The 26,664-nt window shown below is 45.1% G+C and overlaps 1 protein-coding gene across 1 annotated transcript in view; it reads right to left on the reverse strand.

The window, feature by feature from the left end:
* The window catches only part of LOC141258708 (uncharacterized), a 53,633-nt gene that overhangs the window by 16,498 nt on the left and 10,471 nt on the right, over window positions 1-26,664 (reverse strand). The window contains exons 3-8 of the mRNA XM_073673730.1: window positions 25,399-25,533; window positions 14,023-14,095; window positions 4,432-4,535; window positions 3,990-4,065; window positions 3,831-3,907; window positions 3,610-3,718 (exon numbers count right to left, since the gene is read on the reverse strand). Coding sequence (XP_073529831.1) covers window positions 3,610-3,718; window positions 3,831-3,907; window positions 3,990-4,065; window positions 4,432-4,535; window positions 14,023-14,095; window positions 25,399-25,533 — 574 coding nt within the window. The remainder of the gene's footprint in view (window positions 1-3,609; window positions 3,719-3,830; window positions 3,908-3,989; window positions 4,066-4,431; window positions 4,536-14,022; window positions 14,096-25,398; window positions 25,534-26,664) is intronic.

Here is a 26,664-nt window from a genome sequence, read left to right on the forward strand (position 1 = left end):
AAAGTGAAAAAAAAAAAAAATTGTAAAAATATTAAAAAATAAATAAAAAAAATAATCCACTAAAAAGAAAAATATAATGTACCCATCAATAAATATTATTATGAAAAAAAAGCAAACAAACAATAAAAGTACACATATTTAGTATCGTCGCGTCCGGAACGATCTGACCTATAAAATTGTCCCACTAGTTAACCCCTTCAGTGAACACGGTAAAAAATAAAGATAAAAAACAAAGCAAAAAACAATGCTTTATCATCATACCGCCAAACAAAAAATGGAATAACACGTGATCAAAAAGACAAATATAAATAAAAACGGTACCGCTGAAAACGTCATCTTGTCCCGCAAAAAACAAGCCGCCATACAGCTCCATCAGCCGAAAAATAAAATTGTTATAGCTCTCAGAATAAAGCGATGCTAAAAAATAATTTTTTCTAGAAAATATCTTTTATTGTGTAAAAGTGCCAAAACATAGAAAAACGATATAAATGTGGTACCGCTGTAAACGTACTGACCCGAAGAATAAAGCTGTCTTATCAATTTTACCACACCCGGAGCAGAATAAAAAAAAAACAATTCCTGTATTTCTGGTTTTTGTTTATTCTGCCTCACAAAAATCGGAATAGAAAGCGATAAAAAAATGTCACGTGCCCGAAAATGGCACCAATAACAACGTCAACTCATCCCGCAAAAAACAAGCCATCACATGACTGTCTGCCAAAATCTGGAAAAATTATAGCTCTCAAAATATGGCGATGCAAAAACTAGATTTTACAAAAAATGCGTCTTTTAGTGTGTGACAGCTGTCAGTCATAAAAACCCGATATGATTCTGGTATCTCTGTAATCGCACCGACCCAAAGAATAAAGTAGTCTAATCACTTATACCACACGAGGAACGGCGTCAAAAATAAACTCTTGGGTTAGGGTTGTGCTAGGGTTAGGGTTGTGCTAGGGTTAGGGTTGTGCTAGGGTTAGGATTGTGCTAGGGTTGGGGCAGGGTTGGGGTTAGGGTTGTGATGGGGTTGTGATTTTTTTCAAAAGTAAGAAAAAAAGATGACGATATGGCGACTAGTGTTGAGCGCAAGTGCTCGCTACTTGAGTTTGCATCGGGTGCTCTAGTATGCATTGAGTATCGTGGGTATTTGAGTGACATGCTCGAGTCTCCGCCCCATATGCTTTGCGGCCAAAAAAACTTTGCGGGGATAGCCTGCCATGCACGAGCGATCCCCGCATGGTTTTTTTTGGGTGTCTAATAACCGTGAAACATGCGGGGCAGGGACTCGAGCATGTCACTCGAGCACACGCAGTACATGGTGCATACCTGAGTACCCGATGCAAACTCAAGTAGCGAGCACTTGCACTCAAGACTAATGACAACTTATTCAATATGATAACCTAATGTTATCAAATTCTGTGTCGTACCTCTGGGTTCAAAATGTTCACTATACCCCTTGATAAAATCCTTGAGGGGTCTAGTTTCCAAAATGGGGTCACTTGTGGGTGTTTCCACTGTTTAGGCACACAGGGGCTCTCCAAACGCGACATGGTGTCCGCTAACAAATTGAATGGAAAATCAGCTCAAATTGTTAGCAGACACCATGTTGCGTTTGGAGAGCCCCTGTGTGCCTAAACATTGGAGCTCCCCCACAAGTGACCCCATTTTGGAAACTAGACCCCCCAAGGCACCTATCTAGATGCATAGTGAGCACTTGGAACCCCCAGGTGCTTCACAAATTGATTCGTAAAAATGAAAAAGTGGAAAAAAAAATACTTTTTCATTTTTACGGATTAATTTGTGAAGCACCTGGGGGTTCAAAATGCTCACCAACCATCTAGATAAGTTCCCAGGGGGGTCTAGTTTCCAAAATGGGGTCACTTGTGGGGGGTTTCCACTGTTCAGGCACATCAGGGGCTCTCCAAACGCAACATGGCGTCCGCTAATTATTCAAGCAAATTTTACAATCGAAAATTCAAATGGCGCTCCTTCCTTTCCGAGCCCTGCCATGCGCCCAAACAGTGGTTTTTCCCCACATATGGGGTATCTGCGTGACCAGGGGAAATTGTACAACAAATTTTGGGGTCCATTTTTTCCTCTTACCCCTGCGAAAATAAAAAAAATTGGGTCTAAATTAACATTTTTGTGAAAAAAGTTAAATGTTCATTTTTTTCATCCACATTCCAAAAATTCCTGTGAAGCACCTGAAGGGTTAATAAAGTTCTTGAATGTGGTTTTGAGCATCTTGAGGGGTGCAGTTTTTACAATGGTGTCACTTTTGGGTATTTTCTGTCATAAAGACCCCTCAAAGTGACTTCAAATGTGATGTGGTCCCTAAAAAAATGGTTTTGTAAATTTTGTTGGAAAAATGAGAAATCGCTGGTCAACTTTTAACCCTTATAGCTCCATAACAAAAAAAAATTTTGGTTCCAAAATTGTGCTGATGTAAAGTAGACATGTGGGAAATGTTATTTATTAACTATTTTGTGTGACAAATCTCTATGATTTAAGGGCATAAAAATTCAAATTTTGAAAATTGCAAAATTTTCAAAATTTTCGCCAAATTTCTGTTTTTTTCACAAATAAACGCAAGTGATATCAAAGAAATTTTACCACAATCATGAAGTACAATATGTCACGAAAAACAATCTCAGAATCAGGGGGATCCGCTGAAGCTCCAGAGTAATTACCTCATAAAGTGACAGTGGTCAGAATTGTAAAAATTGGCCTGGTCATTAACGTGCAAACCACCCTCGGGGGTAAAGGGGTTAAAGCCATAAAGTTGCCATTTGAAATGACTTTAGTTTTGTGCCATGTCTGTGATCTGATTTTTTTTAACAACATTAAACAACTGAATGAACATCCTCCGAGCCCGGTGATTCCATAATTTTTGCCAGGGGTTGTTTATACGTGTGTCTGCGTGGTACTTTTCTCCTATACGTACTCGGATTTTACACTTTAATTTGGAGCAGGCACAACATCTCAGGACGTCCCACATTACGTGGTGACAAGTCAGCCTTCACCAACTCTACTGATTAAGGATTTCCACACTACACATTGCCCTGACTTCTTCTCTTTATTGGTTTCATTGGATGAGAACAGTTGAGTGTTTGGACTATGAAGAGTCGGGGGTGATGGAGGACAACATCACAAAAGCCGAGCTGTTAGTGGTGGTGCCAATGATAAAGAGCAGGCGGACAATCACCCAAAAGAGCCAAACTTTCCAGGGAAGGATCTGCTTCTACTGCATTCATCTTGGGAGCAGATGAAGCTGAGACTGCTCTGAGGCATAAAGGCTCAAATATGGCTGAAAGTTCTGGTCACTGGTGTGATAGTGATGACTATGCGAGAGTATCTGGGGTATAGGGATATTATTCTGAATTGAAGGCATTATCAAGGGAGGTGGTGACTCTCAGACGTTTTCAAAGAGTTTTAGACTTGGGTGGTGTACACAAAAAAATAAAAATCACATTTTCTCAAGAACACACAGTTTCAGCTCAAAATTTTTCATTTTTACAAGGCACGCAGGAGAAAAAACCCACAAGCCTTTTACAGTCATAATCTGCTGCTTGGACATATGGCCCAAATGACTTTGAATGTATTAATACGTACCTGCGGTATCATCTCCTGGAGTCTCCTCCTTCACGTCCCTCATACACGGCTGATCGTCCATCACCTGTTCTTCTTCATACTCCACTTTAATGATCGTCAGATGTCCACCCTGATGTCACATGTATAACAGCTCAGTACAATACAACAGACACATCACCAGAAGCCCCTAAGTTTCTGAGCGCGCCCCCATATAGATGTGGTGGAGGCGCAGCTTCATCTACCTGGTGACTCTCCGGACAGTCCTGGGAATACGGAGGAGCCGGACATCTCTCCGGGGGATTTCTTACACTGAGTCCATCTGTAGGAAACAGCCGGACAAGAGATTGTTACATGGGGTGATGGGAGAAGTATCTAGGTGACATGAACGTCCCCCTCCTTACACTGCTGCTCGGCCGTGAACTCAGTCTCCTCTTCATCATCTGCGACCTCAACCTTAATATTAATCAGATTTTCACCCTAAAATACAAGAAAATGAGAAATAAGCCATCAGAGATGTATTGTTGTATACGGTGTGAGAGAAAGAATCCCTTTTGAGTAAGTCGTATCCAGCTCGTGTTGTAACCCCCGTGTCATAGTGATCGCATAACACTGACGGGCGGGGAGGTTTCACATTTCTATTCACGCCCATAAAGTTCCTATTAGCTCATATTTCAGAGGGAACTTTTCCTTTGTCTGTGGCTCTAGAGAACCGACATGTGCTGATAAACCAGAAATCCTAGGTCCACCATACAAGGCTGTGCTGTAGTGATTTCCCCAGCTCTCGTAAAACATACCTTATTAATTTGAAGTCGAAAGGCATAGAGGAGAGCGTATTTCACTCACATTGTCATCTACCTGATGATTCTCCGGGACATTGTCCTCTGGGCTGTCCTGGGTACACAGAGGAGCCGCACACATATTCGGGGAACTTCTCCTCCTGAATCCATCTGTGGGAGACACAGTGACTGATTACAGGACCCCTGTATATCTACATACCAGACACAGTGATTACACGACCCTCGTACATCTACTCACTTGAGTACGTCAGGAGGCAAAACAGGAAGCGTTTCCCTTTAAAAGGTCCATTCTGGTTTATTGCCGTGTCATAAACCAGCCATAAGCAAAGGAAAATAAATGGCCTTAGTTCAAGAAAACAAAGTAAACAGTTCTTTTCTCAAAGTCTCTTGAGAACGGGTCTTAGTCACAGAGGCTGGATAGCATCCAGTACACCGGCTCAGTTTGGAGCCTTCTTCCTCCTCACACAGAGACCTTGTGCAAAACAACGACCTCCATTTTAACTTGTTAACCACACCCAGAGGTGAGGTAAGTGGGCAGCCAGACCCGCCCATCTCTCCGGCTACCCATAAAACCTGGCCCAGGTGCACCAAACAATCCTCTTAGTGCTTACGTGCACTAGAGCAACATTCCATGATTACATCACAGAGGACAGCCATCTCTGTAATACATACCTCCCATCCACTATGTGTCCATGAGCCACCTTACACTATATACCAGACAGTGACTGAGTACACGACATTCGTATATCTATCCCCATAGGTGTAAGGTTGTCAGATCAGGAGACACATGACCACTGACTCACAGTCACCCTGTTCTACTTCAGAAATACAACAGATGTGTATTTTACAATTTTACATCATTGTTGTGTTGTAAAAGTGATGACGGCATCTTCTCTCTCTCATTACAGAGCAGCGCGTCTGTGAATTCATGATCCCATCAATGACCTGTAGACCCATAACACCAGCAGCTCATACAGCTCCACATAAGGACACTGCCACCACCAGGTCTCACTGTAAAAGGCCACCACCAGGTCTCACCGTACCTGCCACCACCAGGTCTCACTGTACCTGCCACCACCAGGTCTCACCGTACCTGCCACCACCAGGTCTCACTGTAAAAGGCCACCACCAGGTCTCACTGTAAAAGGCCACCACCAGGTCTCACTGTACCTGCCACCACCAGGTCTCACTGTACCTGCCACCACCAAGTCTCACTGTAAAAGGCCACCACCAGGTCTCACTGTAAAAGGCCACCACCAGGTCTCACCGTACCTGCCACCACCAGGTCTCACCGTACCTGCCACCACCAGGTCTCATCGTACCATGCATTTGTCTTTGTATTCTGCACCTTTATGATGCCAAGCAGTTTTGAAGCTATCAGTTCCTATAACCTTTATCTTGGTCTCATCACTCCGGAGTACAGAGTCCCAGTAGTCTTCATATTTTTCAGCATAGGCCCTGGCACATTTTAGGTAGCTTTTTGGTGCCTGGGAACAGCTTTCTTTGTGGACTTATAAATCACCTGTCTGCTGGACACCAGTGTAATGAATACAGGAAACAAAAGGATTCTGACAAATCTGTTGGGGTGTACTCATTTATGCTGAGCACTGTATGTAAAAAAGGCATTATTCCTTACACTAGATATGACATCATTACTTGGTACCAAAAGATAAGTTAATTCAGTGTTAAAGGAAACGCTTGTACCTTTAAATAGCGGAGTACATACATATATTCTATATGTAATAAATCACAGTATAGCTGCGCTACAATATATTGATAATAAATCCACTACATCTATCCAGAAATGCATTGAGGCTGAAGGCTTCACCAAGACCCTCGGGGGTCAGTATGTCCGGCCTATAAACCCGGTATGTTTCGAGCCAGAATAAACAGATAATAATTTGTTATTCATCTCACCGACAATTCTCCCCTAGAAGCCTCCATGGGAGATCACATACTCCATGTCCCGCTTCAGAAACATAACGTTCCACTGTCATCTCCCCAAATGTTCTCTTTATTTGTGATTGGTCTTTTCTTTCTGGTCACTCTTATTCTTCTTTCATTAATGGCCAAACGATGTCCAGTCCACCTGGCTCTGATTTGACGTAATGTTTGTCCCACATAGACGTTACGGCAGGGACACTTAGACAATACTGCGGCTACTACGAGAGAAAGAATCCTCTAACCAGAATTTCATGTCCCGGCGACAGACGTCTCAAGCGCTCCCTTCTGATGACTGCAGAAAAGTGCTGACATCCCGAACATGGAGGAGTCACATTCCTTCTCCTGCATAGAAACATCCGTCTGGACATTTTTTACGTTTTTATATCGGTACGTTGTTAGACAATCACCGGGTGACTGACCCTTTTTTATACATGAATCTTGGAAGCTCTCTAAGCAATGTTTCACACTTCACATCATTCTGTAACACTTTCTGACGAAGGCAGCCATGCCGAAACGCGCGTCGGGTCGAGCACGAGCGAGGAGCTGTTATCCGACCACTGTGGGTGTAAGTACATGATCCGGATACATTACTTATTGTATGAGCTGGTGTTTGGAGACCTCATTTTGAGAGTGAGCGTCTCCGCTCATAGTCAAGGTGCCATGTTTATATTAACTTGTTGCTCTGGGCAAATGCCTTTATACTAGATTCCACACTGGACAGAGTTTTCATAACTATGTGGTTTCTCCATTAACCTCCTCATGAGTTATCCTTTCATGGTTTGCATTGTGGTGCTTTATTGTGCTTATAGGTAATGCACTCATATTGGGCAGTGCACATTTTCTCCAAATGATGAATGGATATTGCTCCTCGTTGTCATGCTCTTCGATTGTTTTTTATATTGTGTGCTTCTGAGTGATCCTCATTGTTTATATTTAATTAATGTTTTTCAATAAAGATTTTGCATTTTCATCATTTGGGACGTCTTTCCGAAGTTTCTTGTTCTTTTCGTTTTCCATTTCTATCTTGCTTCGGTTGTCCCTACTATGTGGATTCATAAGTCCTATCTTGGGGTGTTGCTAATTTGGGTTAAATTCATTATCCATCCCATTTTTCCATGTCTTGTGCCATCTAATATTTCAGAATTATTGCCTTAAAGGAACCAGGAGGAGGATCAGAGGTCGGGATGAACAAACCGCTTCCATCTTTATCTCTCCTACACTCCTCATTTCTTCCCTGGACTTTCTACCTATTTCGTCTCCTATTGCCAGTACATAATCTTTCTTCATCCCCTTTAGATAAACGTATTCACTATCCTTTCGGTTATCACACGGTAATCTCTGGTGAAATGGCTCCTAGGGGGGCATGAAAGCTATGTTCTCACAACAAGTTATTACGATCAGTTAGTTTCCAGTATAAACTTTTCTCCAAATGATCATTTTCAATCTTCACTTCAACATCAAGAACATGGATACAATATACAACCCTTTATAAAGAAAATGGTTATTTGTAAAGTAGTGGCATATCACTTCACTTTCACATGAAGTGCCTTCAGGACCCATCCACAATACAAAAATATCATCCACGTATTTTTGCCACGATGTGGCCTGACTTACGGCTACGCGCTACAAACAGGTCACCAAAAATAAGGCACAAAAATGTTAACTACAGCTGGGGTTGCAGAGGATCCCATCAAAGTAAGTAACAATGTGTAGGTATTATTAGTAGAACTACTTCTAATAACTTAGTCAAAAGAGGTTTGTGAGATGGATCTTCATACATCTTGTCCCGGATTACAAGAATCCCCTCATCAGTAGGATATTAGTATAGAGACTTTATTTCAAAAGTGTAACATCTGTTCCTGAGGCCGATCCGACCCGATCAGGAAAGTCCCGTGAACAATTTTCTGTAGAAAACTATCAACACACAGTGGGGAAAATAAGTATTTGATACATTGTCGATTTTGCAAGTTTTCCCACCTACAAAGAATGGAGAGGTCTGTAATTTTTATCGTAGGTCACTTCACCTGTGAGAGACAGAATCTAAAAATTATAACCAAAAAAAATCACATTGTAGGATTGTTACATAATTAATTTTCATTTTGTTTCATGAAATAAGTATTTGATACAATAGAAAAACAGAACTTAATATTTGGTACAGAAACCTTTGTAACAATTACAGAGGTCAGACGTTTCCTGTAGTTCTTCACCAGGTTTGCACACACTGCAGCAGGGATTTTGGCCCCCTCCTCCATACAGATCTTCTCCAGATCTTTCAGGTTTCAGGGCTGCCGCTGGGCAACATTGAATTTCATCTCCCTCCAATGATTTTCTATTGGGTTCAGGTCTGGAGGCTGACTAGGCCACTCCAGGACTTTGAAATGTTTCTTATAGGGCCAGTCATTAGTTGTCCTGTGTGTTTCGGATCATGGTCATGCTGGAAGACCCAGACATGACCCATCTTCAATGCACTTACTGAGGGAAGGAGGTTGTTGGCCAAAATCTCACGATACATGACCTCATCCCCCCTCCCTTCAATACGGTGCAGTCGTCCTGTCCCCTTTGCAGAAAAGCACCCCCAAAGTATGATTTTCCCCCCACCATGATTTATGGTTGGGATGGTGTTCTTGGGGTTGTACTCATCCTTCTTGTCCCTCCAAACATGGTGAGTGGAGTTGATACTAAAAAGTTCTATTTTGCCCATGATCCGTATCTGGTGGGAGTGTTCTAGAATTAAACCATTTTGGGAGAAGGTATTCGATAATTAAGAACGTATCACAGGTAACAGAGTAACAAGGTCTCCCCAAATAGCTCTCCTGTCAATTCTCCCTTCTTCAATAGGTTCTCAAAACAAAGATCTACTTTGATTTTGCTTAACAGCGGCACGGACGGCAATCCCGCGATTTTGGAAACTTAAAAACCCACCTAGCATATTGGATTGGTACAAGGAAATGGTGAATCTATGTAGAATGGAAGAACTTTCTGCAGAATGTAATGGAACCAACGATAAATTCAGAAGGGTTTGGAGCGGATGGATTCTGTTTCAGGATTCACATGATTTTCATATCCTGTTTTAATAGTTTCAACAGATTTATGTGATTGTGCTCATAATCAGCTACATGGGCATAAGGACCCCCTCCCCCCATCCCTCTTCCTTAGGTCTTTTCTCTCTCTTTTTCTTTTGTCTCTTTATATGATTTCTTCAGACATAATATAGAAGTTACCTCAACATAAGAACCTCTTATTGGTGATTATTACATAAACAATATGATGTTCAAGGTATTACAATGTGAATTGATATAGAAAGAGGAGATCTCATTGAAACTGTGGACATTTTCTATAGTGTTAGGTTTTCTTCTAACTCAATATATTTTTTGATTTGCAAAATGTATAATAATTAATATTTGGTTAATGTTTAATAAAACAGATTGAATATAAAAAGTTCAATTTGGTCTCATCTGACCACATGACCTTCTCCCATGCCTCCTCGGGATCATTCAGATGGTCATTGACAGACTTCAAATGGGCCTGGACAGCTGCTGGTGTGAGCAGGGGGACCTTGCGTGCCCTCCAGGATTTTAATCCATGATGTTGTAATGTGTTACTAACAGTAATGATTGAGACTGTGGTCCCAGCTCTCTTCAGGTCATTGACCAGGTCCTACCGTGTAGTTCTGGGCTGGTTCCCGACCTTTCTCAGAATCATCCTTACCCCATGAGGTGAGATCCTACTTGAAGCCCCAGACCGAGGAAGATTGACGTCATCTTGTGTTTCTTCCATTTTCTAATAATTGTGCCAACAGTTGTCTTCTCACCAAGCTGCTTGCCTATTGTCTTGTAGCCCATCCCAGCCTTGTGCAGGTCTACAATTTTGTCCCTGGTGTCCTTAGACAGCTCTTTGGTCTTGGCCATAGTGGAGAGGTTGGAGTGTGATTGATATGCATATCAGGATGAGGGGTGCCATGCATACCAAGATGAGGGGGTGCCATGCATACCAAGATGAGGGGGTGCCATGAATACCAGGATGAGGGGGTGCCATGAATACCAGGATGAGGGGTGCCATACATATCAGGATGAGGGGGTGCCATGAATACCAGGATGAGGGGTGCCATGAATACCAGTATGAGGGGTGCCATGAATATCAGGATGAGGGGGTGCCATGCATATCAGGATGAGGGGGTGCCATGAATACCAGGATGAGGGATGCCATGCATATCAGGATGAGGGGTGCCATGAATACAGGATGAGGGGGTGACATGCATACCAGGATGAGGGGTGCCATGCATACCAGGATGAGGGGGTGCCATGCGTATCAGGATGGGGGGGTGCCATGCATATCAGGATGAGGGGTGCCATGCATACCAAGATGAGGGGGTGCCATGAATACCAGGATGAGGGGGTGCCATGGATACCAGGATGAGGGGGTGCCATGGATACCAGGATGAGGGGATGCCATGGATACCAGGATGAGGGGGTGCCACGCACATCAGGATGAGGGGGTGCCATGCATATCAGGATGAGGGGTGCCATGCATACCAGGATGGGGGCAACATATATACCAGGATGGGGGACATTACCCCTATAACAGTGTGAGCAGCAGACCCTCTCCCCCATAAGAGGGCATCATGACCACATTTTTTTTCTATTTTCCTCATCTACAACCTAGGTGCGTCTTATGGTTCACTGCGTTTCATAGCACAAACAATACGGTACTTATTTCATGCAATAAAATGCAATTTAATTATTAAAAAATCATACAATGTGATTTTCTGTTCTTTATTCTTAGATTCTGTCTCTCACAGGTGAAGTGACCTACGATAAATATTACAGACCTCTCCATTCTTTGTAGGTGGGAAAACTTCCAAAATCGGCAGTGTATCAAATACTTACTTTCCCCACTGTATGTAGCAATAGGCTGATTGGACAACATGGGGAATTACATTTTTGTGAACTTTAAGCAAGAAATAAAATGACGGTACCCGTGAATTTTCATCAGTCAATATCTTTTGGAAATGATTCCTAACACGGAGGCTTCCTGGAGAATAGACTCCACCAAATAGCTTCCATACATTACCGTCATTAGGATGTCTCATAGCATCCCCTATACGCATCTCTGCTCATCACCACGGCTGCTCCTTCCGCATCCGCCTTCCTCAATTATAGTAGAGGTGTCCTCTGAGTCTCCATGCCGCTCGGACTTCTTCCTTGGACATACACACATCTCCCTTCTTCTTCCACACGTCCCATTTTTCAGAGATGCCTTCAACACTTGCTGCTTGATTCAATAATGTCAACATCAGGATTAAACTGACTTTTCTTCTTTAATCTAACAGGAATCTCATCAAAGTCTCCTTTCTTCGTCCTACTTACATAATAAAAAAATCTTCTCACACGTAGGTTGCGACAAAACTTATGAAAGTCAGAGACAAAATGAAATTGTTCCTACTAGTTGGGACAAAGGTATCTATCACATGTTGCTCAGTTATCAATAAGGTTTTTGAGGGAGCATAAGAGGAGCTCTCCTTGTTTGTCTTCTTTGTTCCCTTGTTATTGTGGTTTTTTCTTTTCTACTTTGTTGTAACGATGTGCTGGGACCCTCGATGTGCTGGGACCCTCGATGTGCAGGGACCGTCGATGTGCAGGGACCCTCGATGTGCAGGGACCCTCGATGTGCAGGGACCCACGATGTGCTGGGACCCACGATGTGCTGGGACCCTCGATGTGCTGGGACCCTCGATGTGCTGGGACCCTCGATGTGCTGGGACCCTCGATGTGCAGGGACCCTCGATGTGCAGGGACCCTCGATGTGCTGGGATCCTCGATGTGCTGGGACCCACGATGTGCTGGGACCCACGATGTGCTGGGACCCACGATGTGCTGGGACCCACGATGTCCTGGGACCCTCGATGTCCTGGGACCCTCAATGTGCTAGGACTCTCATTTGAGGTGTCAGTTCCCTCCTGGAGGCTTAGTTCTCCTAGTACAGATCTTGATGGTTCATGTGCCCTTTTATCTGAACATTATCTGATTCCGTCTCGTCCACTCTCTTCTCTATGCGCAAAGCTTTAATCAGTCTCTCAGATTCCGATTCAACCTATTTCTCCGTCTCTCCTCGGCCCAAGTACAGACACTCACTTGTATCTCATTGAAATTTCGCCTGAAGTATGAAGGAACATACATTCTTAATCATTAACTTCTCGTGTGCCTGATCATAATTCTCTTTAATTAGGGTTCCCTTACAGTCACAGTCCACTTTTTCAATATCTTCTTCAGTATTACAAATAGACTATTGCAATAGTTTAACCGTCAATAGTATCAAGTCAAGATACCATCGCACCATCAGATATCCATACTTGATTGTGTGGCCAAGAATGTGCCCACTTGAGAGCCAACTCCCACCTGGTCTCGTTGCTGGTGGAGTAATTGCTGCCGTAACCACTTAATGAATTAAACTGCCTTTCAGGAAATGATGGCGTGCGCTTAGCCTTACTGGAAGATCACCAGCAACCATTATTTCTCACATAAAGATGTGCCCGCTCAGTGCTCTAACAGGAGAGTGTCGGTCCTTCAGCGAAGACACATGGAGCAGCAATTCTGGACAAGGACGGTACACGTCATTTAATACTCACTAAGTCACTGTTTCGAGCTGCATTGATGAACCAACGAAACCAGGACATGTGGTGAAGCCTCCACAGTTGGGCATTAGGTCTGGTTCCAACACCAGGCAAAGCTTGTACACGTCCTCCTAGATCTTCAGCACACCCTCAATGGACATCTCCCAAACCCCAACAGGGCATTGTAGCAAGTGAACATGGTGGTGAACATCCTAAACGTGAGCGTATAACTAATCTACTGAGCACCATTGCTTCTTCACGGGCCATACTGCCTATGTGCAATGGACAAGAAATTTTACCATTTTTACACCAAAAATGTTATTGCTGCCAAGAAATGTTCAACTTTGTGGTCATGGCTAAAATAAGCCAGAGGTTCTTCACTCTCATCTCAGCCACCGAAACCAAAATACAGGTTTTCTTTCCCTATCTGTAGTGAACCGTACTGTGGCAAAAAAAAATATAAACTTGTCAGGGGACAGCCAGAATAAAATATGATATTTCTTATTTGTGGTCCTCATCGCCTCCAAAATAGTTTTTCTCATACAAAAGCAACAAAAGCTTTTTACTGCGCGACTCTCCAGGAATTCTTCCATGATGTCGTATGAGGCCGATAACGAGCCATTGTTTCATCACCTTTTGTCTCAGCACATTTGGTGCTTGACAAGTAAAAAAAAAATTAAGTTTTTCCTCCATAAAAAAATATATATTTTGACAAAAGGGAATGGTTTAAATAATACTGAGTCACTGCTTCTTATGAGTCAGCTTCTTCACTACATGAACAAACACCAAACCACTGACTGACCCTCAGAGGAAACATTTTTGGACCATTTAAAATAAAAAAAAAAGCTTAAAACGAACAACTAAGCGTTCACCTCTCATATATATGTTGTTCTTTTCACTGCAAACAGATCGGTGGAGGTCGGTCTCCTGAGACTCACACCAATGAAGCTCAGGAGTGAAGAGCGCACAAAAATCACAGAACAGACGGGAGAAAGGCGGAAAAAACACCGAACCTTTATCACAGTCACCAGGACAAGAGGAAACCTGATACAAGTCACCATAAGCCAGTATGTCTCCTCTTACCTGACGATACAGGAGGCCGGTGCTCCGCCATCATCACCTCCAGATCCCCGAGAGCTTCCACAGACTCCGACTCCTGCACCAAGAAAGAGACCGTGACATCTGGACACCTGACAAGCAACGATACCCACACCACCCAGAATCCTCCAGTGTACACTGTATAATCACCCAGAATCCTCCAGTGTATACTGTATAATCTCCCAACAGTCTCCTCTCCTCTCATCACCCAGAATCCTCCAGTGTATACTGTATAATCTCCCAGCAGTCTCCTCTCCTCTCATCACCCAGAATCCTCCAGTGCATACTGTATAATCTCCCAGCAGTCTCCTTTCCTCTCATCACCCAGAATCCTCCAGTGTATACTGTATAATCTCCCAGCATCTCCTCTCATCACCCAGAATCCTCCAGTGTATCCTGTATAATCTCCCAGAAATCTCCTCTCATCACCCAGAATCCTCCAGTGCATAATCTCCCAGCAGTCTCCTCTCATCACCCAGAATCCTCCAGTGTATACTGTATAATCTCCCAGCAGTCTCCTCTCATCACCCAGAATCCTCCAGTGTATAATGTATAATCTCCCAGCAGTCTCCTCTCATCACCCAGAATCCTCCAGTGTATACTGTATAATCTCCCAGCAGTCCCCTCTCATCACCCAGAATCCTCCAGTGTATACTGTATAATCTCCCAGCAGTCTCCTCTCATCACCCAGAATCCTCCAGTGTATACTGTATAATCTCCCAGCAGTCTCCTCTCCGCTCATCACCCAGAATCCTCCAGTGTATACTGTATAATCTCCCAGCAGTCTCCTCTCATCACCCAGAATCCTCCAGTGTATACAGTATAATCTCCCAGCAGTCTCCTCTCCTCTCATCACCCAGAATCCTCCAGTATATACTGTATAATCTCCGAGCCGTCTCCTCTCATCACCCAGAATCCTCCAGTGTATACTGTATAATCTCCCAGCAGTCTCCTCTCATCACCCAGAATCCTCCAGTGTATACGGTATAATCTCCCAGCAGTCTACTCTCATCACCCAGAATCCTCCAGTGTATACTGTATAATCTCCCAGCAGTCTCCTCTCATCACCCAGAATCCTCCAGTGTATACTGTATAATCTCCCAGCAGTCTCCTCTCATCACCCAGAATCCTCCAGTGTATACTGTATAATCTCCCAGCAGTCCCCTCTCATCACCCAGAATCCTCCAGTGTATACTGTATAATCTCCCAGCAGTCTCCTCTCCTCTCATCACCCAGAATCCTCCAGTGTATACAGTATAATCACCCAGCAGTCTCCTCTCCTCTCATCACCCAGAATCCAGCAGTGTTAACTGTATAATCTCCCAGCAGTCTCCTCTCATCACCCAGAATCCTCCAGTATATACTGTATAATCTCCGAGCAGTCTCCTCTCATCACCCAGAATCCTCCAGTGTATACTGTATAATCTCCCAGCAGTCTCCTCTCATCACCCAGAATCCTCCAGTATATACTGTGTAATCTGCCAGCAGTCTCCTCTCATCACCCAGAATCCTCCAGTGTATAATCTCCCAGCAGTCTCCTCTCATCACCCAGATTCCTCCAGTGTATACTGTATAATCTCCCAGCAGTCTCATCTCATCACCCAGAATCCTCCAGTGTATACTGTATAATCTCCCAGCAGTCTCCTCTCCTCTCATCACCCAGAATCCTCCAGTGTATAATCTCCCAGCAGTCACCTCTCATCACCCAGAATCTTCCAGTGTATACTGTATAATCTCCCAGCAGTCACCTCTCATCACTCAGAATCCTCCAGTGTATACTGTATAATCTCCCAGCAGTCTCCTCTCATCACCCAGAATCCTCCAGTGTATACTGTATAATCTCCCAGCAGTCTCCTCACATCACCCAGAATCCTCCAGTGTATCCTGTATAATCTCCCTGCAGTCTCCTCTCATCACCCAGAATCCTCCAGTGTATACTGTATAATCTCCCAGCAGTCTCCGCTCATCACCCAGAATCCTCCAGTGTATACTGTATAATCTCCCAGCAGTCTCCTCTTCTCTCATCACCCAGAATCCTCCAGTGTAAAATCTCCCAGCAGTCTCCTCTCAACACCCAGAATCCTCCAGTGTATACTGTATAATCTCCCAGCAGTCTCCTCTCTTCTCATCACCCAGAATCCTCCAGTGTATACTGTATAATCTCCCTGCAGTCTCCTCTCATCACCCAGAATCCTCCAGTGTATACTGTATAATCTCCCAGCAGTCTCCGCTCATCACCCAGAATCCTCCAGTGTATACTGTATAATCTCCCAGCAGTCTCCTCTTCTCTCATCACCCAGAATCCTCCAGTGTAAAATCTCCCAGCAGTCTCCTCTCAACACCCAGAATCCTCCAGTGTATACTGTATAATCTCCCAGCAGTCTCCTCTCTTCTCATCACCCAGAATCCTCCTGTGTATACTGTATAATCTCCCAGCAGTCTCCTCTCCGCTCATCACCCAGAATCCTCCAGTGTATAATGTATAATCTCCCAGCAGTCTCCTCTCATCCCCCAGAATCCTTCAGTGTATTATCTCCCAGCAATCTCCTCTCCGCTCATCACCCAGAATCCTCCAGTGTATACTGTATAATCTCCCAGCAGTCTCCTATCCGCTCATCACCCAGAATCCTCCAGTGTATACTGTATAATCTCCCAGCAGTCTCCTCTCATCACCCAGAATCCTCCAGTGTATACTGTATAATCTCCCAGCAGTCTCCTCTCCGCTCATCACCCAGAATCCTCCAGTGTATACTGTATAATCTCCACGCAGTCTCCTCTCCGCTCATCACCCAGAATCCTCCAGTGTATACTGTATAATCTCCCAGCAATCTCCTCTCCTCTCATCACCCAGAATCCTCCAGTGTATACTGTATAATCTCCCAGCAGTCTCCTCTCCTCTCATCACCCAGAATCCTGCAGTGTTAACTGTATAATCTCCCAGCAGTCTACTCTCATCACCCAGAATCCTCCAGTATATACTGTATAATCTCCCAGCAGTCTCCTCTCATCACCCAGAATCCTCCAGTGTATACTGTATAATCTCCCAGCAGTCTCCTCTCATCACCCAGAATCCTCCAGTATATACTGTGTAATCTGCCAGCAGTCTCCTCTCATCACCCAGAATCCTCCAGTGTATACTGTAAAATCTCCCTGCACTCTCCTCTCATCACCCAGAATCCTCCAGTGTATACTGTATAATCTCCCAGCAGTCTCCTCTCATCACCCAGATTCCTCCAGGGTATACTGTATAATCTCCCAGCAGTCTCCCCTCATCACCCAGAATCCTCCAGTGTATACTGTATAAATCTCCCAGCATCTCCTCTCATCACCCAGAATCCTCCAGTGTATACTGTATAATCTCCCAGCAGTCTCCTCCCCGCTCATCACCCAGAATTCTCCAGTGTTAACTGTATAATCTCCCAGCAGTCTCCACTACGCTCATCACCCAGAATCCTCCAGTGTATACTGTATAATCTCCCAGCAGTCTCCTCTCATCACCCAGAATCCTCCAGTGTATACTGTATAATCTCCCAGCAGTCTCCACTCATCACCCAGAATCCTCCAGTGTACACTGTATAATCTCCCAGCAGTCTCCTCTCATCACCCAGAATCCTCCAGTGTATACTGTATAATCTCCCAGCAGTCTCCGCTCATCACCCAGAATCCTCCAGTGTACACTGTATAATCTCCCAGCAGTCTCCGCTCATCACCCAGAATTCTCCAGTGTATACTGTATAATCTCCCAGCAGTCTCCTCTTCTCTCATTACCCAGAATCCTCCAGTGTATAATCTCCCAGCAGTCTCCTCTCATCACAGAGAATCCTCCAGTATATCCTGTATAATCTCCCAGCAGTCTCCTCTCATCACCCAGAATCCTCCAGTGTATACTGTATAATCTCCCAGCAGTCTCCTCTCATCACCCAGAATCCTCCAGTGTATACTGTATAATCTCCCAGCAGTCTCCACTCATCACCCAGAATCCTCCAGTGTACACTGTATAATCTACCAGCAGTCTCCTCTCATCACCCAGAATCCTCCAGTGTATACTGTATAATCTCCCAGCAGTCTCCGCTCATCACCCAGAATCCTCCAGTGTACACTGTATAATCTCCCAGCAGTCTCCGCTCATCACCCAGAATCCTCCAGTGTATACTGTATAATCTCCCAGCAGTCTCCTCTTCTCTCATCACCCAGAATCCTCCAGTGTATAATCTCCCAGCAGTCTCCTCTCAACACCCAGAATCCTCCAGTGTATACTGTATAATCTCCCAGCAGTCTCCTCTCATCACCCACAATTCTCCAGTGTATACTGTATAATCTCCCAGCAGTCTCCTCTCTTCTCATCACCCAGAATCCTCCTGTGTATACTGTATAATCTCCCAGCAGTCTCCTCTCCGCTCATCACCCAGAATCCTCCAATGTATAATGTATAATCTCCCAGCAGTCTCCTCTCATCCACCAGAATCCTTCAGTGTATAATCTCCCAGCAGTCTCCGCTCATCACCCAGAATCCTCCAGTGTACACTGTATAATCTCCCAGCAGTCTCCGCTCATCACCCAGAATCCTCCAGTGTATACTGTATAATCTCCCAGCAGTCTCCTCTCATCACCCAGAATCCTCCAGTGTATACTGTATAATCTCCCAGCAGTCTCCTCTCATCACCCAGAATCCTCCAGTGTATACTGTATAATCTCCCAGCAGTCTCCACTCATCACCCAGAATCCTCCAGTGTACACTGTATAAACTCCCAGCAGTCTCCTCTCATCACCCAGAATCCTCCAGTGTATACTGTATAATCTCCCAGCAGTCTCCGCTCATCACCCAGAATCCTCCAGTGTACACTGTATAATCTCCCAGCAGTCTCCGCTCATCACCCAGAATCCTCCAGTGTATACTGTATAATCTCCCAGCAGTCTCTTCTTCTCTCATCACCCAGAATCCTCCAGTGTATAATCTCCCAGCAGTCTCCTCTCAACACCCAGAATCCTCCAGTGTATACTGTATAATCTCCCAGCAGTCTCCTCTCATCACCCACAATCCTCCAGTGTATACTGTATAATCTCCCAGCAGTCTCCTCTCTTCTCATCACCCAGAATCCTCCTGTGTATACTGTATAATCTCCCAGCAGTCTCCTCTCCGCTCATCACCCAGAATCCTCCAGTGTATAATGTATAATCTCCCAGCAGTCTCCTCTCATCCACCAGAATCCTTCAGTGTATAATCTCCCAGCAGTCTATTCTCCGCTCATCACCCAGAATCCTCCAGTGTATACTGTATAATCTCCCAGTAGTCTCCTCTCATCCCCCAGAATCCTTCAGTGTATTATCTCCCAGCAATCTCCTCTCTGTTCATCACCCAGAATCCTCCAGTGTATACTGTATAATCTCCCAGCAGTCTCCTCTCCGCTCATCACCCAGAATCCTCCAGTGTATACTGTATAATCTCCCAGCAGTCTCCTCTCATCACCCAGAATCCTCCAGTGTATACTGTATAATCTCCCAGAAGTCTCCCCTCATCACCCAGAATCCTCCAGTGTATACTGTATAATCTCCCAGCAGTCTCCTATCCGCTCATCACCCAGAATCCTCCAGTGTATACTGTATAATCTCCCAGCAGTCTCCTCTCATCACCCAGAATCCTCCAGTGTATACTGTATAATCTCCCAGCAGTCTCCTCTCCGCTCATCACCCAGAATCCTCCAGTGTATACTGTATAATCTCCCAGCAGTCTCCTCTCCTCACCCAGAATCCTCCAGTGTATACTTTATAATCTCCCAGCAGTCTCCTCTCATCACCCAGAATCCTCCAGTGTATACTGTATAATCTCCCAGCAGTCTCCTCTCCTCACCCAGAATCCTCCAGTGTATACTGTATAATCTCCAGCAGTCTCCTCTCAGCTCATCACCCAGAATCCTCCAGTGTATAATCTCCCAGCAGTCTCCTCTCATCACAGAGAATCCTCCAGTATATACTGTATAATATCCTAGCAGTCTCCTCTCCTCACCCAGAATCCTCCAGTGTATACTGTATAATATCCTAGCAGTCTCCTCTCCTCACCCAGAATCCTCCAGTGTATACTGTATAATCTCCCAGCAGTCTCCTCTCATCACCCAGAATCCTCCAGTGTATACTGTATAATCTCCCAGCAGTCTCCTCTCATCACCCAGAATCCTCCAGTGTATACTGTACAATCTCCCAGCAGTCTCCTCTCATCACCCAGAATCCTCCAGTGTGTACTGTATAATCTCCCAGCAGTCTCATCTCCGCTCATCACCCAGAATCCTCCAGTGTATACTGTATAATCTTCCAGCAGTCTCCTCTCCTCACCCAGAATCCTCCAGTGTATACTGTATAATCTCCCAGCAGTCACCTCTCCTCACTCAGAATCCTCCAGTGTATACTGTATAATCTCCCAGAAGTCACCGCTCATCACCCAGAATCCTCCAGTGTATACTGTATAATCTCCCAGCAGTCTCCTCTCATCACCCAGAATCCTCCAGTGTATACTGTATAATCTCCCAGCAGTCTCCTCTCCGCTCATCACCCAGAATCCTCCAGTGTATACTGTATAATCTCCCAGAAGTCACCGCTCATCACCCAGAATCCTCCAGTGTATACTGTATAATCTCCCAGTAGTCTCCTCTCATCACCCAGAATCCTCCAGTGTATATTGTATAATCTCCCAGCAGTCTCCTCTTATCACCCAGAATCCCCCAGTGTATACTGTATAATCTCCCAGCAGTCTCCTCTCATCACCCAGAATCCTCCAGTATACACTGTATAATCTCCCAGAAGTCTCCTCTCATCACCCAGAATCCTCCAGTGTATATTGTATAATCTCCCAGCAGTCTCCTCTCATCACCCAGAATCCTCCAGTGTATACTGTATAATCTCCCAGCAGTCTCGTCTCCGCTCATCACCCAGAATCCTCCAGTGTATACTGTATAATCTCCCAGCAGTCTCCTCTCATCACCCAGAATCCTCCAGTGTATACTGCATAATCTCCCAGCAGTCTCTTCTCATCACCCAGAATCCTCCAGTGTATACGTATAATCTCCCAGCAGTGTCTTCTCATCACCAAGAATCCTCCAGTGTATAATCTCCCAGCAGTCACCTCTCCTCTCATCACCCAGAATCCTCCAGTGTATAATCTCCCAGCAGTCTCCCCTCATCACCCAGAATCCTCCAGTGTATAATCTCCCAGAAGTCACCTCTCCTCTCATCACCCAGAATCCTCAAGTGTATAATCTCCCAGCAGTCTCCTCTCATCACCCAGAATCCTCCAGTGCATAATCTCCCAGCAGTCTCCTCTCCTCATCACCCAGAATCTTCCAGTTTATACTGTATAATCTCCCAGCAGTCTCCTCTCATCACCCAGAATCCTCCAGTGCATAATCTCCCAGCAGTCTCCTCTCCTCATCACCCAGAATCCTCCAGTGTATACTGTATAATCTCCCAGCAGTCTCATCTCAACACCCAGAATCCTCCAGTGTATACTGTATAATCTCCCAGCAGTCTCCTCTCATCACCCAGAATCCTCCAGTGTATACTGTATAATCTCCCAGCAGTCTCCTCTCCTCTCATCACCCAGAATCCTCCAGTGTATAATCTCCCAGCAGTCACCTCTCCTCTCATCACCCAGAATCCTCCAGTGTATAATCTCCCAGCAGTCTCCTCTCATCACCCAGAATCCTCCAGTGTATAATCTCCCAGAAGTCACCTCTCCTCTCATCACCCAGAATCCTCCAGTGTATAATCTCGCAGCAGTCTCCTCTCATCACCCAGAATCCTCCAGTGCATAATCTCCCAGCAGTCTCCTCTCCTCATCACCCAGAATCCTCCAGTATATACTGTATAATCTCCCAGCATCTCCTCTCATCACCCAGAATCCTCCAGTGTATACTGTATAATCTCCCAGCAGTCTCCTCCCCGCTCATCACCCAGAATCCTCCAGTGTTAACTGTATAATCTCCCAGCAGTCTCCACTCCGCTCATCACCCAGAATCCTCCAGTGTATACTGTATAATCTCCCAGCAGTCTCCTCTCATCACCCGTGAATCCTCCAGTGTATACTGTATAATCTCCCAGCAGTCTCCACTCATCACCCAGAATCCTCCAGTGTACACTGTATAATCTCCCAGCAGTCTCCTCTCATCACCCAGAATCCTCCAGTGTATACTGTATAATCTCCCAGCAGTCTCCGCTCATCACCCAGAATCCTCCAGTGTACACTGTATAATCTCCCAGCAGTCTCCGCTCATCACCCAGAATCCTCCAGTGTATACTGTATAATCTCCCAGCAGTCTCCTCTTCTCTCATCACCCAGAATCCTCCAGTGTATACTGTATAATCTCCCAGCAGTCTCCTCTCATCACCCAGAATCATCCTGTGTATACTGTATAATCTCCCAGCAGTCTCCTCTCCGCTCATCACCCAGAATCCTCCAGTGTATACTGTATAATCTCCTAGCAGCCTCCTCTCATCCCCCAGAATCCTTCAGTGTATAATCTCCCAGCAATCTCCTCTCCGCTCATCACCCAGAATCCTCCAGTGTATACTGTATAATCTCCCAGCAGTCTCCTCTCATCACCCAGAATCCTCCAGTGTATACTGTATAATCTCCCAGAAGTCTCCCCTCATCACCCAGAATCCTCCAGTGTATACTGTATAATCTCCCAGCAGTCTCCTCTCATCACCCAGAATCCTCCAGTGTATACTGTATAATCTCCCAGCAGTCTCCTCTCATCACTCAGAATCCTCCAGTGTATACAGTCATGGCCAAAAGTTTTGAGAATGACACCAAAATGATATTTTCACATGAATGGTTTCAGGATGCTTTACAGTTGGCATGAGACAAGACTGGTGGTAGCGCTCACATCTTCTTCTCCGAATAACCTGTTTTCCAGATGTCCCAAACAATCGAAAAGGGGATTCATCAGAGAAAATGACTTTGCCCCAGTCCTCAGCAGTCCACTCCCTGTACCTTTTGCAGAATATCAGTCGGTCCCTGATGTTTTTTCTGGAGAGAAGTGGCTTCTTTGCTGCCCTCCTTGAATCCAGCCCTTGCTCAAAGAGTCTCCGCCTCACAGTGCGTGCAGAAGCACTCACACCAGCCTGCTGCCATTCCTGAGCAAGCTCGGCACTGCTGGTAGTCCGATCCCGCAGCTGAAACAGTTTTAAGATACGGTCCTGGCACTTGCTGGTCTTTCTTGGGCGACCTGGAGCCTTTTTGACAACAATGGAAGCTCTCTCCTTGAAGTTCTTGATGATGCGATAGATTGTTGATTGAGGTGCAATCTTTGTAGCTGCGATACTCTTCCCTGTTAGGCCATTTTTGTGCAGTGCAATGATGGCTGCACGTGTTTCTTTACAGATAACCATGGTTAACTGAAGAGAAACAATGATACCAAGAACCAGTCTCCTTTTAAAGTGTCCAGTGATGTCATTCTTACTTAATCATGACTGATTGATCGCCAGCCCTGTCCTCATCAACACCCACACCTGTGTTAATGGATCAATCACTAAAACGACGTTAGCTGCTCCTTTTAAGGCAGGACTGCAATGATGTTGAAATGTGTTTTGGGGGTTAAAGTTCATTTTCTTGGCAAATATTGACTTTGCAAGTACAGTAATTGCTGTTAAGCTGATCACTTTTTGACATTCAGGAGTATATGCAAATTGCCATTACAAAAAATGAAGCAGTAAACTTTGGAAAAATTACTGTTTGTCTCATTCTCAATACTTTTGGCCATGACTGTATAATCTCCCAGCAGTCTCCTCTCTGCTCATCACCCAGAATCCTTCAGTGTATACTGTATAATCTCCCAGCAGTCTCCTCTCATCACCCAGAATCCTCCAGTGTATAATCTCCCAGCAGTCTCCTCTCATCCCCCAGTGTATACTGTATAATCTCCCAGCAGTCTCCTCTCCGCTCATCACCCAGAATCCTCCAGTGTATACTGTATAATCTCCCAGCAGTCTCCTCTCATCCCCCAGAATCCTTCAGTGTATAATCTCCCAGCAGTCTCCTCTCCGCTCATCACCCAGAATCCCCCAGTGTGTACTGTATAATCTCCCAGCAGTCTCCTCTCATCCCCCAGAATCCTTCAGTGTATAATCTCCCAGCAGTCTCCTCTCATCTCATTACCCAGAATCCTCCAGTATATACTGTATAATATCCCAGCAGTCTCCTCTCATCCCCCAGAATCCTTCAGTGTATAATCTCCCAGCAGCCTCCTCTCCGCTCATCACCCAGAATCCTCCAGTGTATACTGTATAATCTCCCAGCAGTCTCCTCTCCGCTCATCACCCAGAATCCTCCAGTGTATACTGTATAATCTCCCAGCAGTCTCCTCTCCTCACCCAGAATCCTCCAGTGTATACTGTATAATCTCCCAGCAGTCTCCTCTCATCACTCATAATCCTCCAGTGTATAATATCCCAGCAGTCTCCTCTCATCACCCAGAATCCTCCAGTGAATACTGTATAATCTCCCAGCAGTCTCCTCTCATCACCCAGAATCCTCCAGTGTATACTGTATAATCTCCCAGCTGTCTCCTCTCATCACCCAGAATCCTCCAGTATATACTGTATAATCTCCCAGCAGTCTCCGCTCATCACCCAGAATCCTCAGTATATACTGTATAATCTCCCAGCAGTCTCCTCTCTGCTCATCACCCAGAATCCTCCAGTGTATAATCTCCCAGCAGTCTCCTCTCCGCTCATCACCCAGAATCCTCCAGTATATACTGTATAATCTCCCAGCAGTCTCCTCTCTGCTCATCACCCAGAATCCTCCAGTGTATAATCTCCCAGCAGTCTCCTCTCCGCTCATCACCCAGAATCCTCCAGTATATACTGTATAATCTCCCAGCAGTCTCCTCTCCGCTCATCACCCAGAATCCTCCAGTGTATACTGTATAATCTCCCAGAAGTCTCCTCTCATCCCCCAGAATCCTTCAGTGTATAATCTCCCAGCAGTCTACTCTCCGCTCATCACCCAGAATCCTTCAGTGTATACTGTATAATCTCCCAGCAGTCTCCTCTCATCACCCAGAATCCTCCAGTGTATGCTGTATAATCTCCCAGCAGTCTCCTCATAACCCAGAATCCTCCAGTGTATACTGTATAATCTCCCAGCAGTCTCCTCTCCTCTCATCACCCAGAATCCTCCAGTATATACTGTATAATCTCCCAGCAGTCTCCTCTCCTCTCATCACCCAGATTCCTCCAGTGTATACTGTATAATCTCCCAGCAGTCTCCTCTCATCACCCAGAATCCTCCAGTGTATACTGTATAATCTCCCAGCAGTCTCCTCTCATCACCCAGAATCCTCCAGTGTATAATCTCCCAGCAGTCACCTCTCCGGTCAGCAGCTCGGTGATCTTGGTGGTCAGTTCCAGGATCCTCTCCTTCCTCTCCGGTATCAGTGAGATCGGGGGCGGCTTGGTGTGGTGTCTTGGGCCCCCCGGGGTCTTCCTCACTACTGTGTATTCCTGTGGGGGGAGACGCTGATGGATATCTCTATATACACAATGTATCCAGGTATCTTTTTCTCGAGATCTCATCTCTCGCATTTTATTCTCTTCCATCTTTTCTGCATTGATAGTTGGCGGCATAACTATCTCAGTAAGGAGGATACAGCTGCCCTCACGGCCGCCTCTCCTCGTTAACCTCATTAGGGCCGGGTCTATTTTGTCTTTTAGGACGATAGGATTCTATAACTGTTTTTGATTTTTTTTTCTGGGAAGAAGGTGCCTGTAGTGAAAATGGCTGTATTATTTAATGGCACCTGTTACGACTTACGGTCTTATCTGTGGTGAGTTCCTCTCAGGTCTCAGTGTGTTCCAGGATGAGCCCATCGCACCTACCCTCAGCCGCTGCAGAACCTCCCTCCATCTTTCCTTGCCTGAACATGAAGATCATTCTGGTTCCTGAACTCTGTAAAAGCATTTACTTCTCATCCATTTGCCATCAGCTCGTGTACTAGACTTTCCTTTTTGTCTGCAGCCTGCCCTGACCTCTGCTCGTCTAATGTCTTGAGATTCCAGTGCAAAACTCAACACCTTGATTGGATTCAGTGTGACCTAGTCTCCGTGGTTAGGCCAAATCTGAGGGATCACGAGAGAATATTCTGCCCCTCGGACCATACACATTATATGCGTCCTAACAGCACAGGCCTGAAGTCTCGGCACACAGTGAAGATGGCTTAAGATGCCGTTTTACTGAGGAGGAAAGAAGAGGACGGATGGAGTGAAGGACCAAACAGTGGGATAGGTGAGCGGCGCGGTATCTATTGTTTTAACCCCTTCCCAACCCCACGCAATTCAGTAACATGCAATCCAGGAGAATCAAATGTTATTTGTAAAATCTGTGGTGAATTCCATTAGCTTTGATCAAATTTGTGAGTTCCTGGAATTCAGCTTTTTTTCCACGATAAACCTTGTACTGATGACACATTATGACACGTTACCATGATTCTATCGGTGGGAACCATCACGGCGACATCAAATGTGCTGCAGGTCTCTGACATTGCCCAGAATTAGCAGATCTGATGAAAAATTATCACGCTCAGGTTAAGTTCATAGAAGCCATAAAAAACACTCAAGTCCCATCCAGAAAACAAG

The sequence above is a fragment of the Phyllobates terribilis genome, unplaced genomic scaffold (assembly GCF_046119375.1).
Source record: "Phyllobates terribilis strain yellow unplaced genomic scaffold, ASM4611937v1 Scaffold_3__8_contigs__length_932513732, whole genome shotgun sequence".
NCBI lineage: Eukaryota > Metazoa > Chordata > Amphibia > Anura > Dendrobatidae > Phyllobates > Phyllobates terribilis.